Below are 16,688 nucleotides of genomic sequence, written 5' to 3' on the forward strand. Positions count from 1 at the left end.
AGGGCAAGGTGGGGCAGTTGCTGGCCCAGCTGATTCTAGTGCAAAACCCAAGCCGGGTGCTGAGGAGGGTATGGGAGCTCGGGCACTTTCCAGGTGGTGACTGGCACCGTTCCCCAGGGCCAGACCCAGAGGAGGGCAGTGTGGAGAAGGCCCCATCCCTTCCCACCAGCAGACCTGGGCGGACACGGTGGAGGGTGCCATGGCGCCACACTCTTGGCCCGCTCACTCGAAGGTCTCCCACTGCCTCCGGAGCTGTTCCACTGAGCTGGGGGCTGGGACCGGGCTCATGTCTTGCTTGGTTTTCTGTAACAAATCCTCAAAGGGGTCTCTAGCCTGTGGAGGAGCAGAGGGCTGCAGCGCTGGCTCCAGGCCCTGTGGGGGTCTGGGAGGCAGGAGTGGGGGGTCTCCCGGCCTCAGGGTCAGCCCCTGCTTGGCCTCAGCAGCCCTGGCACTTGAACGGGGTAGGGGCAATGTTCGGATCCTCGATGGGGTGACTAAGGGGGGTCCCAGCGGCTGCAGGGGGCTGGTGTGGGTGCCCATAGGTACCTGGCGAAAGAGGTTGGGCATGGAGAGGGCAGACAGGTTGGGCTGAGATCTGTGAGGGGCACAGAAGCCAGAACTTGACAGGAGGAGGCTGGGTGCAAAAGCTGGCCCCAGGGAAGCTGGAGGGGCCCCAAAAGGCCCAGCTGGTGTGGAGCCCAGAGGCAGGGCAGGGGGTGCTACTGGCACAGATGGGACAAAAGGGTTGAGTGGTGGCTGTGGGAAGGGGGCAGGGGTCCCTGCGGTGGGGAAGCTGAACTGGGGGGTAAATGGGGTGGCCGCATTTGGGGCGGCAGGGTAGAGCGAGATGGTGTTGCCTGACCAGGCTGTGTTAAGTGGGTCTAGCAGGGCAAGCAGGGCATCGCTGCTTGTGCCTGCAGCTGCTGGGGCTGGGCTGAGTGGCTGCAGCAGTTCCGGGGGACCTTGGGGGGCTACCCTGGGGAGGAGCCCTGGGAACAGGTTGGGGCTCAGAGCAGCTTGCCTTTCCTGATCCCTAGAGAAGTCCCCGAGTGTGCCGCTGGCAGCCGGGAGCTTGGCCGGCCGGGCGGTGGGTGGCGGAGGTACAATGCCCAGCTCTGGCGTCTTCCGGCCCTGTGGCCGGGGGATGGTGATGCTGCCCAGAGTTGGGGTGGGAGCCTCCTCCTTGTTGCAGGGGTTCAGGATGCTGTCCCGGGCCTGGGGCCTGCGAGGCAGGCTCGGGGAGTTCCCCAGCAGGGTCGAGGGCTTCTCCAGAGAGGTGGCGGGGGTGTTGCTGGGGATGGCCATATCGTCCTGACCCAGGCTCCAGAGCTTGTTGTATGGGTGGGCAAGCTTCAAGGCCACTGTCACCCCGAGGCTCCTCTCACTCCTGCCCAGGTCCAGCCTCTGTTGAAAAGGAAGGAGGGAGGTGGTGACCATGGGCTGATGATCAGGTCAGATGGGTGGAAGTTTGGGCCACTGCTGCTCCCTCCTGGATACCGGGGGGACTGGGCACATGGCCAGTTAGCTCCTAGCACTTGGAACAGACTGGCACTCACTCCAGGTCACGAGCTAAGAACCCCAGTCTTCTGGGCTCTGGACCCTGGCCTATTGTGTGCCACGGGGGATTCGAGAGGACGTTCTTGTCCTTTTGCACTAGTGATCATCACACCACATCGTTTTAGAAAGAAGACACTCATCTTCTGCCCTTCCCCTGTTCTGACCTTTTTTGCTTTTCAGAGCATATGGCACCTTCAGTCACACCCAGGTGGACATGGGAGGCTTTGTGCCTGGTTAGGGCACCCTGGCAGTGGGAAGAGGAGAACCAGACTTTAGTTTTGGCTCTGCCATTTCTGAGCTCAACGTGGGGAAAGTCACTCCCTCGCCTCCAGCAGGGCAGTACACATGAATTATGGGACATGTGGGGACAGTGTGGATTCCAGTGTGACCCAGTGACTTCAAGGCCACACAGGAATAATCTAGAACCCACCAGGAATTCTGACCGAAAGGCTCTTCCAGGGAGCCCTGCTGGGAGGGGAACAATCCAGGTCCAGTGGTGCCAACGCCCACCTCTGTCTGATCCACAGATCCAGTGAGAGATTTCCACCCGGGCACTAGCATCTTCTCCGGGACCCCTCTCGGGGGCTGGCTGCTGGCCCACGGGGTGGGGTTTGTAGTCACCCTGACCTCTAAGCATTGGCTGAGGACTTTCTTCCTCAGTGGCTTTCACTGCGGCTTGGGGCTCTGCCTCCTGTGTGGAAGGTGCAGCAGCCCTGCTATACCTGATAGTCAAAGGTCCCCGGCTGCTCTCGAAGGTCTTTGGGGGCCCGAAGGTCCTCTAGGCTCTTGGCCTGCCCTAGCGGCTGCAAGGGAGCCTCCATGTCCAGGCCACTGAAGACGTCCTCCAGGAGGTCGATGCTGGCAGCCCGGTCAGGGGGGGTGGGGACAGGGGCCCTGGGCTCCTGTGATGGCTGCTTGGGACTCTCTGCCTCATCACCTTCTGCGCTGTCTGACTCCTTGAGTGTCCGATATGGTTGTGGCCTGGGAGGAGACAAAGCAGGCTGGATTTTCCCATCCAAGGAGTCTGGGGGGGAACAGGTGGGCCCCGGAGACCATGCCTGGGAGCCCCAGGACTGGAGAGTGTCCTGGGGCTCCTGTGAGGGCTGGAGCCTGGGCAGCAGCCAAGCACTCTGACATAGCGGGGCCGAAGCTGGTTCAGCGCTTGCTCTGGGACCTGGGCGAGTCACACTGGTTAACGGAGCCCACGTAGTTCCCTCAGAACCATGTCTTTTCATACAACTGCTGGGAATAGCACAGGACCAGAAGGGAGATGGATGGGGGGCAGATACGCCCCTGTTCCCACCCTGCTCTGCCATTTGGTAACTGCCAAGTAGCCAGAGTCAGGTGTGAACTGCTGGTGGGGAGCTGAGCTGGAGAACCCTCCAGGGGGCAGCTGACCGGCCTGTCCCAGGATCCTCTGGGGCCCCTGTGGCCTCAGCTTGCACTGACCTTGGTCGTAGCCCTGGCCGGGGTGTCTCTGCTGTAGGAACTTGGGCAAGTCACTCAACATCTCTGAGCCTCAGCTGCTTAGGAGGTTGTGTTGACCAAATGAGCCAGGTCAGGGCCTGGCGTGCCACAGGCAGGCTGAAGCTGGTGACAGTAGCAGAACCCACCAGCAGGTGTGGCTACCATGTGGGCCCTATGCTGCCCACTTTCTGTACGTTTCCACATCAGGACCTTGCGTGGGAGCCAGAGTTAGGTAACAGGGTACCCAGGCCCCGCTGGCTACCCGGGGAGGCTGTGCCCAGGTGAACCTGACCTTTAGTGGTGCCCAGGCCAGTGCAGCTTACTCCTCTGCCAGGCAGGGGCCGGCCTGAGGGGGAGTAACAACGGTGCTCTTTGGTGTTGGTAAAGTGGAGGAGAGGCGCCACCTGCTGGCCATAGGCAGGCTCACACTGAAGGTATAGGCCAGCGGCAGGAGGGGAGGGGACTCCATCAGATCAGTCTCCCCCAGCAATGCCAGCTCCCAGGAAGCAGGGGCTGCGCCCCACCTTACATGTGAGGGAACGGAAGCTCAGTGACATAAAGTGACTCACAGCATCTGATAAGAGGTGGAAATGGAAGCCAAGTTTGGGAGACTCCAAAAGTCCGTCCCTCACTCTGAAGACCAAGTGCTCTGACCAAGAAATTGAAGATCCTTTACTCAAGCGTCACCACAAAGGAATATAGGAAAGCCAGGAAATAGTGTTCTTTTTTAAACCCTTTTTCTGTTGAGTTAGGATGGGTGTTTCTTTTTAAACACACATACAAAGGCCCATACTGAGCATACAAAAGCAGGGCCTTGGACCTGCCCTTCTGGGTTATGGGGAGAGGCTGTGGGCATCCCCCAAACAGGCTGCCTCTCCCTGCAAGGTGATTTTTTTTTTTTTTTTTTTTTTTTTGGTATTGGGGATCGAACTCAGGACCTTGCACCCTGCAAAGCAGGCATGGTACCACTGTGCTAAATCCCCGGCCCAGATGGATGTTTCTTATTCCGGGCATCTATCTTTGCTCTAATTAGAAATAACGGCTAACACATAAGTCTGCGATATTATAAAGACTATTGCCTATGGCAAGGCTAATTTTGAAAACACTGAAGAAACACTTGAAGATTAATGCACAGAAAGGTGGCCTGTGAAGCTGGGCTGACCAGACTCAGGCTGTGGGCAATGGGAAGGGTCAGCCTGCCTATGGCCACAGGGGAGCTGAGGCAGAGAAGGGCTGGGATGCTCCCCCCTCAGGGCGGGTGCAGCGCCCTAAAGAATCTGCAGCACTTGGGGAGGTCTGTGGGGTCTGGGGGTGGATGAAGACACCCCTTTCTGTGAAATGCCAACAGTTTACTCTCTGGAAGGCTGCAGTGCTCTGGGCACTTGGCAAAGGGCTCTGGATACAAACATCAGTATGAATTTTCAAAGAAAAAAGAAACCAAAGCTGTCTCTGTGTTCAGTCACAGCTCTGAAAAACTTGTAGGTGGAGGAATGGAGACACTATGGAAGATTAATTTGGGGGTGGGTGGCTGAACCACTTTTTTCTTTTTACAAAAAGTGAACTTTTAAAAAATAGCTTTTTGAGCTGGGTGTGGTAATGCATACCTATAATTCCAGCACTCTGGGAGGCTGAGGCAGGAGGACTGTGAGTTCAAGTTTGGCCTGGGCAATTTAATGAGACTCTCTTTTTGGGGATGTAATTCAATGTGAAGGCCCTCAGTTCAATACCTAGTAATGAGGAGGGGGAAAAAAAAAGAATTGCTGTTTGTAGCCAGGCATGGTAGTACATACCTGTAATCCCAGCACTCTGGGAGGCTGAGGCAGGAGCATGTCACGTTTGAGCCCAGCCTGGGCAAATAAGCAACTTAGCAAATAAGCAAGACTCTGTCTCAGAATAAAATAAATTAAAAAACAAAAAATAAAAAAGGGTTGGAGATGTAGCTCAGCACAAAGACAGAAATCAGACAGATCAGAACATTTAGATATGCTATACTAATTAATATATACATTCCATTTGGCATGGTGATGCACACCTGCAATCCCAGCTACTCAGAGGCTGAGGTGGGAGGATCAGAAGTTTGAGTTTAGCTGGATAATTTAGTGAGACCCTGTCTCAAAACAACAACAACAACAACAACAACAACAACAACAACAACAACAACAACGGTCAGGGGATGTAGCTCACTGGTAAAGTGCTTGCCTAGCATGCTTAAGGGCCTGGGTTCAATTCCTACTATATCAGAACAACAAAATTAAAACCCCTTCATTTTCTTTTTAATTTAAAATCTGACTTCCATCTCCACGGCTTTCCATGCTGTGACAGATAAAGGAGGACACAGGCACCAACAACCAGGATCCTCATAGCCACCAGTTCCGTTAACGATTGAGTTCGCTCCCCTGACAGGGACAGGGGACCGGCGCTCCTGCCTGAGCCTGAGAGGAGGAGCCACGGGGGTACACGCGCCCCAGACACCCTCCCTGCACACAGGAGCAAGCAGCACCAGCCCCACGCCCCATGCGGCCCGAGTGTCACCACGAAGAAGGAAGGGGAGACCATTCAAAGGGAGTGGAGAAGAAAAAGCTTTCGGTGAAGCCAGCGCTCGGGGCCTCTTCCCGCTGACATTCATCGTCAGACGAGTCTTCGGAGAGGAAGACCGCATAGTGTCGCAAGGGCTTTACCAGGCTGGGGTGGAGGAAGACAAGAGAGGAGAGAACAGGCAGTTAGGGCACCGGCAGGACTCCATGTGCAGGGAAGGCCAGAGGGCACCACGGTGAGCAGAAAGGAAACCGGCTGCCATCTCTGTCAAGAGCCCCGAGCTCGTGACGCAGGCACCTATGACCTAGGAACTCTCCTTCCACTAGCAAACCCTAAATACAGCAGAGAATCTTGGCCAGCGATGCTCACCACCGCTCTGTGTATAACATCACAGCATGAAACCGGGGCTGGGGGTGTAGCTCAGCAGTAGAGTGCTTGCCTCTCGTGTGCGAGGCCTGGGTGGCATCCCCAGGACTGCTAAATAAGCAAACAAAGTGAGCCTATAAATGTAAAACACAAAACAAAACAAACCAGTCACTCAACTTTCGGTAACAGGGATCTGGCACAATCGGCTGAATGTTCCCCTCCCACTAAACATAACGTTTGTGAAGAAAAATTTAGACGTCAGGATGCAGAACTGCAACGTTTGCAGCTGGCTCTCCGTATCTGTAGGTCCCAATCAGTTGTGGGTTGAAAATATCTGGAAAAAGAAGCTGCATCAGTACTATCTCCAGACTTTGCCCCTAGCTGTTATATTATTTCCTAAACAATGTAGTGTGACAGCTATTTACAAAGCATTTACACTGGGTTGGAAATAATAAGCAATCGAGAGATGATGCGAAGCCCACGGGGGGCATTGCACGGAGCCTGGGTGAATAAATACCCCGTTGGCGTTGGCGACAGGGGCTTGCGCATCCGTGGTCGGCGCTCCCTGGTGCCAGACCTCTGAGGACACTGAGGGAAAGCTCCCTCCCGTCATGGGTAGAAGAATGCACAGAGAAGTCACCCAAAGGCAGGCGCCTAAATGTCAGTAATACCTAGTGAGATTACGGGTGACTGCCCTCACCTGCTTCTTTTTATTTTTCTACAATGAGCATATCTACTTGAATAATCGGAAAAAAGTAAAAAGAAAAAAAGAAGAAAAAAGTGAGCCACGTGGAAGAACCCTCAAGAGAAGGCCCTTTTCTGATTAGCGGCCGCTTTCTGGAGTTTCCCTTGGATGCTTCTTCAGAGAGTCTTTTTCATCTGTGATGTGGAAATTAAATATTCATTGTTATAAAAAATACATCTCCCTTGTCAGCCACCTGTGAGCTCTGCCTCTATAAACAAACACATACAAGGTCCAGAAAACCCCACGCCCGGCTCCTATGAATTATATACTGACCAGGGCCTGCAACAGGCCACGGGCTCGGAGAGGGATCAGATCCTGCTGGTGCCAGGCAGCGGGTGTCCATGCCTTCACCTCACTAAGTGGGCTGCGCAGGAGGACACGGCCGGGGGGACAGGTGGGGCACAGAAGGGACACAGCTGCCCCCAGGAGAGGGAGAGGGCACGGGGCTAGGCTGTGACCTGCTGTCACTGCTGCTGACCTGGCGCTGGCTCCCACAGCACCTCAGCGTTGGTGCTGTCACACCGGTGTCCTCCTTTCCTCCCACTGTCCCTGCGGGCTGGCCAGGCAGTTTGTTCTCAAAATGAAGAGGAGGTGCAGGCTTCACAGGGAAACAGCTAGTCGAGGCCCTCCTCACCTCCATGGCTGCTGGGGACCAGACACAGCTTAGCCCTTCCTGGACTAGAGAGCCACAGGCCCAGGGTGGGTGCGTCCCTCTGTCTCAGCGCAAGTTAGGACCATACCTGGCCAGCCTCAGGGCAAGGCCTGGCCCTTGCTGCTTCCACAGCAAAGCAGGTGGTCTCTGCACAGCTACCAGAACTTGTTCTGAATGACAAACCTGGCCCTGTCCCTCTTAAAATCTGCAGTACTCTCAATTGTGATTTTGCTGCAGCCGCTGTATGGTGAGTGAAGCCAGAGTGAACGTGAGGAGGAAGCACGTTCAGACTTGCGGGATGAGCTCTCTGTTTAAAGTGGGGTGGGCACTGTCACTCTCCGGCAAGGGACTACACCTGTGCAGGGGAGGGGCGCGGACAGCGCGTGGGCAGGCCGGCTGCTGGGGGCGGGAGAGGACTGCTCCAGGCTGCAGCACTGCCTGGGCCTCGACCTATACCTGTGCCACCTTCCCTGCTCCCCTACACTTCAGCGGTCAGGTACACAGGGCAGGTGGGAGCTTTGGGAAGGGGTCCAAACACATCCACAAGCAGGTGCTGCACCGGTGCTCTGCATATGCTGTCCCACCCCTCCACCAGCCTAGTGGGAAAGACTCACTGACTAGCTCTGGAGGCCTTCATGAGTCCACCCATCCACGCACCCACCCCGGCCTCCACCGGTGCACACCACCAAGCCACACTACTCACCTCACGGTGAGCAGACCTGGACGGGGTGAGCACTGGGGTCATGGGAGAGACAGAGAAGTGACCCAGTGGCATGGCCGGAAGTGACAGATGGATTCCAGCCCAGGATGTCCACCCCTAAAGCCCTTACTTTCCTGTCAGGGGGAATAGCAGTGGGTGGATATGAGGGAGACGCCAGCCCCACGCAGGCCAATAGAAGGAGGCTCCCGGTGGTCCTCAGATCCACGATGGATGCCTTTCTGATGCCCCCCTAAGTGCAGTCCCCTCTTCTAGCTTTGACGAGGAAGCACAGATCACAGCTTGCATGTTAGCTGAATGCCACTAAACTTGCCAGGAATTTCTGGATTCACAGAAGAGCAAAGGGACTTTGTGCAGGACCGCAAAGCCCCTGGCTTCATTAGGCTGCTGAGGTGCAGGCTGCGTCAAAACCCAGGGCATCCTGCACTGTGTGACCAAGCAGGGGTGGGGTTGGGGTCAGGGATGAGGGAGGAGAGGAAGCCTCACTTTCCAGCCCACAAACCAAGTTCTGCCTCCAGCTGGTTTTCCCAGCCAGGCTAAGCTGGTCGGGCAGTGGCTTCAACAAGAGCCTGAGGGTGTCTCCCGAGAAATGGGGAACAGGGAGGGGCGAAACTTGCCACACGATCTGGTCAGATCACAGCACTTCATGTCCATGCCACATACATGATGAACTAGAAGAACTTCCAAGCATCGGGCCAACGCCATACAATTCCTCACTAATTCCTCGTGCCAGACAAAGAAGCTAGGACTCAGACAGGAGGGGTCCCTTGCCTGGGGTCACACGACAGCCGAAAGCAGAGCGAGGCACTGAATGTGGATTTGCCTGAGTAAACCACCGTGGGATCCTGCTTTTTCAGTTTTCCGGATCTGAAACAATGAAAGGAGAGGTAGGGTGTTTCCCCTTCCACTTTTAATGAAAGGTGAGATTTCCAAATAAACTTATTTAAATTCAGCTGCTCATGTTCGCCCATGAAACATATAGTCAGATATTTGTCAGAGATAAAGGATGAACCATCGAAAACGTCCAGGTTTAAATTTTTTATTAGCTTAAGGCAGAATACGGGGAAAAAAATGTACCTCTTCCCTCATTAACCCAATTCAGCTACTACCCTGCAGTCTGCCACCCACCACTTGCCTGGATTTTATTACACACAAAGGGCTGTCTTCGAAAAGGCAGGTCGCGGCGAACCTGGCTACCCAGTGAGGGCTGCAGCTGTCTCAGTGCGAAAGAAAGGCTCGCTGTCCATCACGGCTCGGACGCCATCCCCGCGGCTGCCCCCGCCTGCCCGCCGAGCTCCACGCGGAGTTCCCATGCAGATGACTCCTGAGCCCTTTCTAATGTTTGGTTTAACGTGTCGCCGGTTAGCGCGTGCATGTGACAGTGGTGACAGGCGAGGCTGTTCCTTTTTAAATACCATGTCAGAGACAGGGCGTCAGGAAGCGGGGACGTGCTCTGTGCTCTCTGCCGTGCCAGGACCGCACCGGCTTATTTTTTAATGAGGAAGATCTGCATCTCGAGAGTTTTTTTCATGTGTCACATCGCGTGGACAAATCAGCAGCACGTCACGCTGGCCCAAAATGAAATGCTGACAAATGTAGATATTTCAAATTTAATTGACATTTAAATGTACTTGAGATAAAGATGGGAAATCAGCCAGGACTCGGTCTCCCGAGGTAATGAAGGGGAGGTGGTGATCATTTTTTAAAGGATCATTTCGCTCCAGCACAAAGGGTCTTCACTTGGTAAACGGCTTGGTCACACAGTGTCCCTCAGAGATGTGTCTCACAGGGGTGATAAGCAGCGAGAGGCCCCAGGACGAGTGCAGGTCCTGCCTGCCCGAGTGATGCCAGTCTGTTCATCTTTACCTTCCCCCTCTTCCTATCCAGAGCACTTGGAAAAGTTACTTTACCTCCCTGGACCTCAACTTCTCTGTAAAACAGAGCTTCCACAGCCCTCTTGAAAGGCTTCTTATAACAGTTAAAATGAAAATATTTGCAAAGGACTTTGCACAGCGCGTAGTGCATTGTGAACAAGCACTCATTAATCACATGCCTCATTCACCTGACAACCAAGAGACCCAGGCGTTTGCGTCCTGTGCAGGGCTGTCCCTGGATGCTGAGGATAAGGAAGGTGGTCCCTGCCTGTCAGGGTGAGGGGCCCTCAGCTGGGGACATGTTAGCATGTGGAAATCACCGAGACCCTTACTTGGCTTCTCTCCGTGGCCAGGACACAGAGGCAGTGCTCCAGACCACACCTTAGCAGTGGGTTAAAATCTAGAGAAAGATTCTGGAGCAAGACTGAGGGTCTCAGGGAACCTGCATGGCTCAGGACTCTGAGAAAGCTAGACCTAGACTGGGGCCCACTGCTGAGTGGCCCAGTGAAGAAGCCAGGGTCACTGCAGTGAGGGAGAGGAGCTGGAGGCCGACGTGGAACGGCGCGCAGACCTCTGCACTCTGCTGTGTGAGCACCCACTGAACGGAGAGCAGAACACCCAAGCTATTACAAGTCGTCATCAGAACGAGTGGGTCTTCTGCTGTCAGCACTGACGTAGTGGCCACGGGTGAGTGTGGGAGGCCAGGTCGCTCCAGCTCTGTACTAGGGGACAGTGTGTGTGGGGGGGTCCCTGGCTCAGGGCTCTAGGCCAAGGCTCTCTGAGAGGTAATGTGGGCACTGGGCTTTTCACCCTGAGCACAGCAGACTGCTCTATGGCCTGGAGGCGCCACTGAGAGGACAAGTGAAGACACGTGACACTGGGCTGGACAGTTCACGAGGGGACGGAGGGGTGGGGCCCACGACCAGCACCAGGCCCGAAGGCCACGGGCAAGGCTGGGGTAATGAGGCCTCAAGGTGGCAGGGAGTCAGGGCAGAAAGCTGGACACTCCCTGGTTTCTCTCCTGGACTCGCTGTGCCCTTTGCACTCAGGCATCTACTGAATTATTATCCAACCAGTGTGTTCACTCAGCCATTCCTTCTTTCAACAGAATGTACCGGTGCCAACCTCACATGTCCAGACCCTGTGCCACAATGCCCTGAAGAAGTCCTTCCAGTGCCACCGCATGGGCGCTCACACAGGAAGAGGCCCAGGCATGGGATGTGGGCTGCGCTCTACTGCCCACACCCTGGGTCTGTGCTAGGAGAAGCTGGGGATGGGGGTGCCTCGGGGGTACTTTCCTTGACTGGAAAGACACTGGGACTGTAGAAAAATTGTCCCCTCACCCTGAGGATGGGGTCTGTCTGCTGAGGGCCAGGGCCTGTGGACTGAACTTTGGGGACCACGGCAATGGTGCTGGGGTGAAAAGGCAGCACCTGTGGGACCCAGCAGCCCTGGGTGCACATCTGAGCCCAGGGCCGGTCACTCCATGCATTAGTCTTGGCTCCCTCAAGGCTGGTGCGGCCGATGACACCTGGCTGTGAAGATTTTGGAGGTACAGGGAGGTTAACCAAGATAATGTGCGTGAGGTACTGGGCGCGTAACAGGCCCTTGAGAAGTGGTGGTGTAGAATCTGGGAGACGCTGGCGTCTCTGTGGGATGACAAGGCCTTTCAGAGGCGACTGAAGCCAGAAATTTCTCAAGGATGGGGGCTCTTTTTCCTAAAGCACTCTAAAGGCTTGGTTTTCCAGTGGGAATGCACTGCCCCTGCATGACAGCTCTTGGGAAAAATCTTCCTTTCCAAGTGGCCAGGGTCAAGTGGTGGGATGCCAGGGGGTCCTGTGTCTCCTGGGCTGCTGTGGATCACAGGGGCTCCCTGACAGTCGCTGCTTTTCTAGTCTGGGCTTTGGCTTTGTGTCCAGGGCTCGGAATCCACCAGCAGGAGGTAGGGCGTGAGTTAGGTCAGGAGTCTCTGGCCCTGCTAATGGGGTCTGTGACCTTCTGCTTGGGTGTTTGGATTCCCGGCTGCTCAGGCAGTGGGTCCTGGCAGCCTGCCGGGGGTAGTACCAAGACAGCTGGGCCCTGGACTCCCTGGGGCCGAGGGCCCAGCTGGCATGTTGAAGATTTGCTTCTGGGGCTGATGGCAGTTCCTGGCTTTTACAGGTTCCGGGCAGGCCAAGTTCTGGAAGCTTCACAGCCACATCCTGGTCACACCTAGCAGCTAGCAGGTGCTCTAGATGCCTGCGTGTGCAGATACCTGCCCCATCTGCAGGGAGCGGGGCTGTAAGCAGGTACTTTCACTGATTGCTGTGTTCATTCATTCCAGAAACATCTGCCGAGTAACGATCTGAGCGAGGCTCTGGTTTGGGAGTTGCAGAGTCAAAGTGGAAGGATACAGCGCCTGCGCGGGAAGAGCTCACCGACGACTGGGTGTGTTATGCATGTATGAGATATAAAGAGAAAACTAGAACAGCGTAGCTCCATGCTATATCCGGGGCAGCCTGCAGGCTTATGGCACGAGGGGCCACTGGGACTATGGTGAGGCTGTGTACTTTGCCAGAGCGGGATGTGATTATACCTCCTGTGGGCAGCTTTGCAAACCACAAACCTTGGGATGCTAACAGACTTCATGTTAAAAGCAGAGGGTAGGAAGGCCCACCGTGAGCCCCAGGGCTGGTGGACCCAGCTGTGTTAATGCTGAACGTCTGCCTGTGGACCGGGCCACCATCCAAATGCCCAACCCCTCCTCACCTCTGCAGCCCAAACTTGCTCTGGGCTGTGCAGAAGGCCAGAAGCAAATGGTGTCAAGGTGAGGTGGGAACAGCTGTTGTGCCAAAGCAGCATGTCATCTCTGCTACCAAATGAGTACAGTCAGGAGCGTCAAGAGACCTGGGCTCTGCGCAGGACTTTCACTAAACAGCCCTGGCACTTCTAATCTTATTTTAACCTTCCAGGGTCTTGGCACTAGGGTCACGTGGTGCAGTTCAAACAATCTCTCGGCTCCTCAGCAGCAGGGGCTGGCCGTGTGGTGCACGGACTCTCTCCCCAGCTGGTGTACTTTTCCTTGTCCTGAGGGTTTTCAATGCCAGCTTGCTGGGGTGGTACTCTTCCTTCAGAAACGTTATTTAGCACTACAGGGCAGTCCTCCCATGTGGGCGGTTAAGTGCATAGGCTCTGGCATTCAAGAGACACGTCGAAGCTCACTCTGCTCCTAACTAGTCGTGTAACTAGGAGTAGTTCCAAAACATGGGAGGCTCAGCTACTTCTATGAAAGAGAGCTCATAGTGCCTACCTCCTCCCCCAAAGTTCTCATGAAGAGTGAACGAAATGCTGTATGTGAGGTGCTTAGCACATGGTTCTTAGCTAACAGTAGTTTTTTTTGAGACAGGGTCTCACTATGTAGTTGAGACTGACCTGAAACTCACTATGTAGCCCAAGCTGGTCTTGAACTCACAGAGATCCTCCTGCCTCAGCCTCCTGAGTGCTGGGACTACAGGCGTGCACAACCATGCCCAGCCAGTAGCTGTTAATTCTAAATCTTACAGTGATATAAAATGAACCAAAGCTTGGAGAGTAAGGATATGGCTTTTTTCATATGAATGAAAACCTGGAAACAATCTGAAGACCTAGTATGAGGGGCAGCTTAGGCAGACTGAATACACACACAATGGGATGTTCTGTCGACACAAAGCACAGGGGTAATGAGGGACACATGCAACAAGTCCAGAAATGGATCTTGCAAGGAAAGCGGAGCTCTGAGAAAGAAAAGGATCAGAAAGGAATCTGTAGAAAATACAGCCATACTTGAATTAAAGTACTTCGATTCAGAATAATTTTATCTCTTTTTATCTTTTTTTGCTTTTGGTACCAGGGATGGAACTCAGGATCTTGCGCTTGCGAGGCAGGCGTTAGAACCACTGAGCTAAATCTCCGGCCCTAGAATGACTTTATCTTTTTCCCCTAAGTTTTGAGTTGTCCATGAGGTTACTGAAGTATTTTGACAAATAAATAAAAACAGAAATCACTTGAAAAGAGACTTTGAATGGCTCTAGCCAGGGAGGTGAGCAGGACAGTGGCTCATGGGGCCCTGGTGGCTGGATCTAGACTATTCTTAGTACAATGAAATTCAAATAACCAGGATGCTCAGTGAAGCCCTTATGTGACGAAAAGCTGTTCTGTGTCTCACCCGTGGGGAGACAAGGTGTGTGGTGGAAAGGGCTCAGATGCGCAGGTGATCGGGACTGGGCCCCAGGCCCAGCTCTGCCCACAAGCCCCTTCTCCTCTGGCTGGAAACCCATGCCCACTCTAGTGGGTCCACAGGTCTTCAGCCCACACTGTGCCCTCCACAGTGGCCAGGTTCTCTCTACTCAGAGTAGCACAGAAGTGTATGAGGTGTTAACTAGGAAGATGGTAGTTAAGAAAGGGCCAGGTCCCTGTTATTACACAGCCAATTCCACCAGAGCCTGGCCCTGAGACCTTGGGCAGGTTACTGAAAGTCACTTCCTCAGCCTCAGCTTCTCCATGTGCGAAAGCTACTACCCACCTTTCACAATCTCAAGGGATGTTCAGCAAATGTTACTTCTCTTTCCTCCCCCAAGCAGAGACATTAATGGGCCCATGAGCACAGTTCTGAGGCAGTGGGAGGATCCAAGGGCTCTCTGGTTCCCGACTCTGGGCTCCAGGGAACCTGAGGGGAGGGGTGGCGGGCCAGAAAAGTCGTCTTAGGACATGGAGCTGTTTCTGGGAAAAGAGAGACTACAACTGGATCCCCATGGCCCTGTCCCAAGGTGGGCAGCAGAGTGCCAGGGGTAGAAGGAAGAACAACAGAATTCTCAGTCTTGGCCTGGCCACTTTCAGGGGCTGCCTGGGAGCACAAATGGCAATTCTGAGTCGGAGGGCCCAGTCTGGGAGGTAGCCCCACAGGGCACAGGACACTGTGCATCCTGCTGACTGGTGTTTAGCTCAGGCCTCTCCCGATGGTGAGGGCATTCCAACAATCCTGCTCGGAAGAACAAGGGAAAGAGCTGGTACTTGGAGAGAAAGGCAGACTGCATATTAATCAGCTAATGGTAGCTGAAAAACAGAGAGATGGTTTCCCCAGAAATCTTTCAGAAGTGTTCTTCCTAATGCCAACAAATGGCCTGAGAGGGGCAAGGAACCTACCCTTGATTCAGGAAGAAAATCTGATAGGTGAGAATTTCATTTTGGGCAAATGGAAGTCCACAAAGGAGTCAGCATGGGGACTCCCTTTCAAGGCCGCCTTTCTGACACGCTGTTTACCTAGCAGGTTTTCAAAGATAGGTGGACGCATGAATGCACAGATGGAGCAACGGACGGAGGGACATCGGCAGGAGAGGAAGGAACAGGCTTCATCGATGGACTGGGCTGTGGGCTGCTGCGGCTGGGCCTTAATGGATCCCAGAGTGCTCAGGGGCTGCAGGGGACACTCTCATTCTTAATCAGCTCCATCTTGCCGGCTCTGAAGTTAATTACGGAATGTGCTATTGGAAGTGAGGGCTGGGGCAAGAAGTCAGAAGGACTGAATCCCCCCTCAGCTTCAAAGATCCTGCACCTCCTCGCGCCGCCCAAATCCTCTAAGTTTCCAACGTGCTTTGATTTTCCGGGCAGCGATGAAGACCCAGGATTCAAGAAAACCCAGGCCAGATGAAAGGGCCAGGCGCCGAATCCACGTACCCAACACAGAACCACTCTTTGACAAAGGCCCATTAAGCTCTGGCTCCTGCCTGCCGGCTCGTCTTCTCGTGTCTCCCAACACAATGCCGACAGATTGGTGGAGCTGGTTTCCTTCCCCCCAGAACAATATTTTACGAGGAGTCTGTTTTATTAAAATATTTTCCGCTGGATGCTTCCTGTGTTTCAAGAAGTTGGTCTTGCCAGCTGGAGCTGATGGCAGTTGAGAAAAACACATCCACGTGCTGCTGTGACATGGCATTTGGAAGTAGAGGAGCGTGGTGGGGGAGGGGTGGCAGCAGGGAAGAGACGCAGGAAAACGCCCGGGCGGCACCGGAAATGTCACTGGCATCGTGGTAGCACGGCCTCCCTTCCTCTTCATTCAGAAAATGTGGAAAGAAACTCTTGTGACGGTGTCCCAAAATGCATCTCCCTACCTCCTGGTGGGCCCGAGCCCTGTGGGGCACGGTCACGGACCTGTCCTCCGCTATCACTGTTGGTGCGCCAACCCCCAAACGAGCCCCCACACTCCCGCTGTTCATCCCAACTCTGGTGCTTCATGAAAAGAAATCTAACAGCCACAGGGCAAAGAGAAACTACAAGTGAGAGCAGCACAGCTCAGGTAACACCCAGGGAAATGGCATTCTCAGACACACTACAGAGTAACTGCCTATTGTCGGGCTTGGAAGAGCAAGAGCATAAATAAATGTGGCTAGAAAGTCCAAACTCCAATCAGGGACCTGGTCATAAAATCGGTTATGCTTTTTGGTAGCATACGGGGTACATTTGGTCTGGGTGTGTTGTACAGTGCATTCTGGGTTTACAGCTCAGTACCTCACGGGCCTGTATCCCAGTATAGTATCTAGAAGGTTTAGTTCACTTTTAAAGAGGTGACTTTAAAGAAAGGTGGTTAATTTCACCCTGCTCAGGAGGAATCTTCAGGGCGAGGAAGTATGGAGCTATGCAGTAGTCTCTCCACAAGGGGGCAATCATGGTCCACACCACAGGGCTTTACCAATATTGCCGCCACCACCCCATTGTGCCTGGTGTTAGGTTAACCCTACCCACAACTTCAGGAGCCCTCTG

The 16,688-nt window shown here is 54.2% G+C and overlaps 1 protein-coding gene across 8 annotated transcripts in view; it reads right to left on the bottom strand.

Moving 5' to 3' along the window:
- Positions 1-8: 8 nt before the first annotated feature.
- Dennd1a (DENN domain containing 1A) overlaps positions 9-16,688 on the bottom strand; it is a 348,973-nt gene continuing 332,293 nt past the window's right edge. For 6 of the 8 annotated variants that reach the window (XM_019205953.2, XM_019205955.2, XM_019205957.2 and 3 more), the window contains 3 exons: positions 5,578-5,706; positions 2,280-2,538; positions 9-1,404 (listed from right to left, as the gene is read on the bottom strand). In XM_019205953.2, the coding sequence (XP_019061498.1) occupies positions 223-1,404; positions 2,280-2,538; positions 5,578-5,706 (1,570 nt within the window). In that variant the 3' untranslated portion in view covers positions 9-222. Of the gene's footprint in view, positions 1,405-2,279; positions 2,539-5,577; positions 5,707-8,811; positions 8,908-16,688 lie in introns of all 8 variants that reach the window. The other 2 variants (XM_019205954.2, XM_019205956.2) reach the window with 2 other exon arrangements.

The sequence above is a fragment of the Fukomys damarensis genome, unplaced genomic scaffold (genome assembly GCF_012274545.1).
Source record: "Fukomys damarensis isolate Sample0158 unplaced genomic scaffold, DMR_v1.0_HiC HiC_scaffold_36, whole genome shotgun sequence".
Taxonomy (NCBI): Eukaryota; Metazoa; Chordata; class Mammalia; order Rodentia; family Bathyergidae; genus Fukomys; species Fukomys damarensis.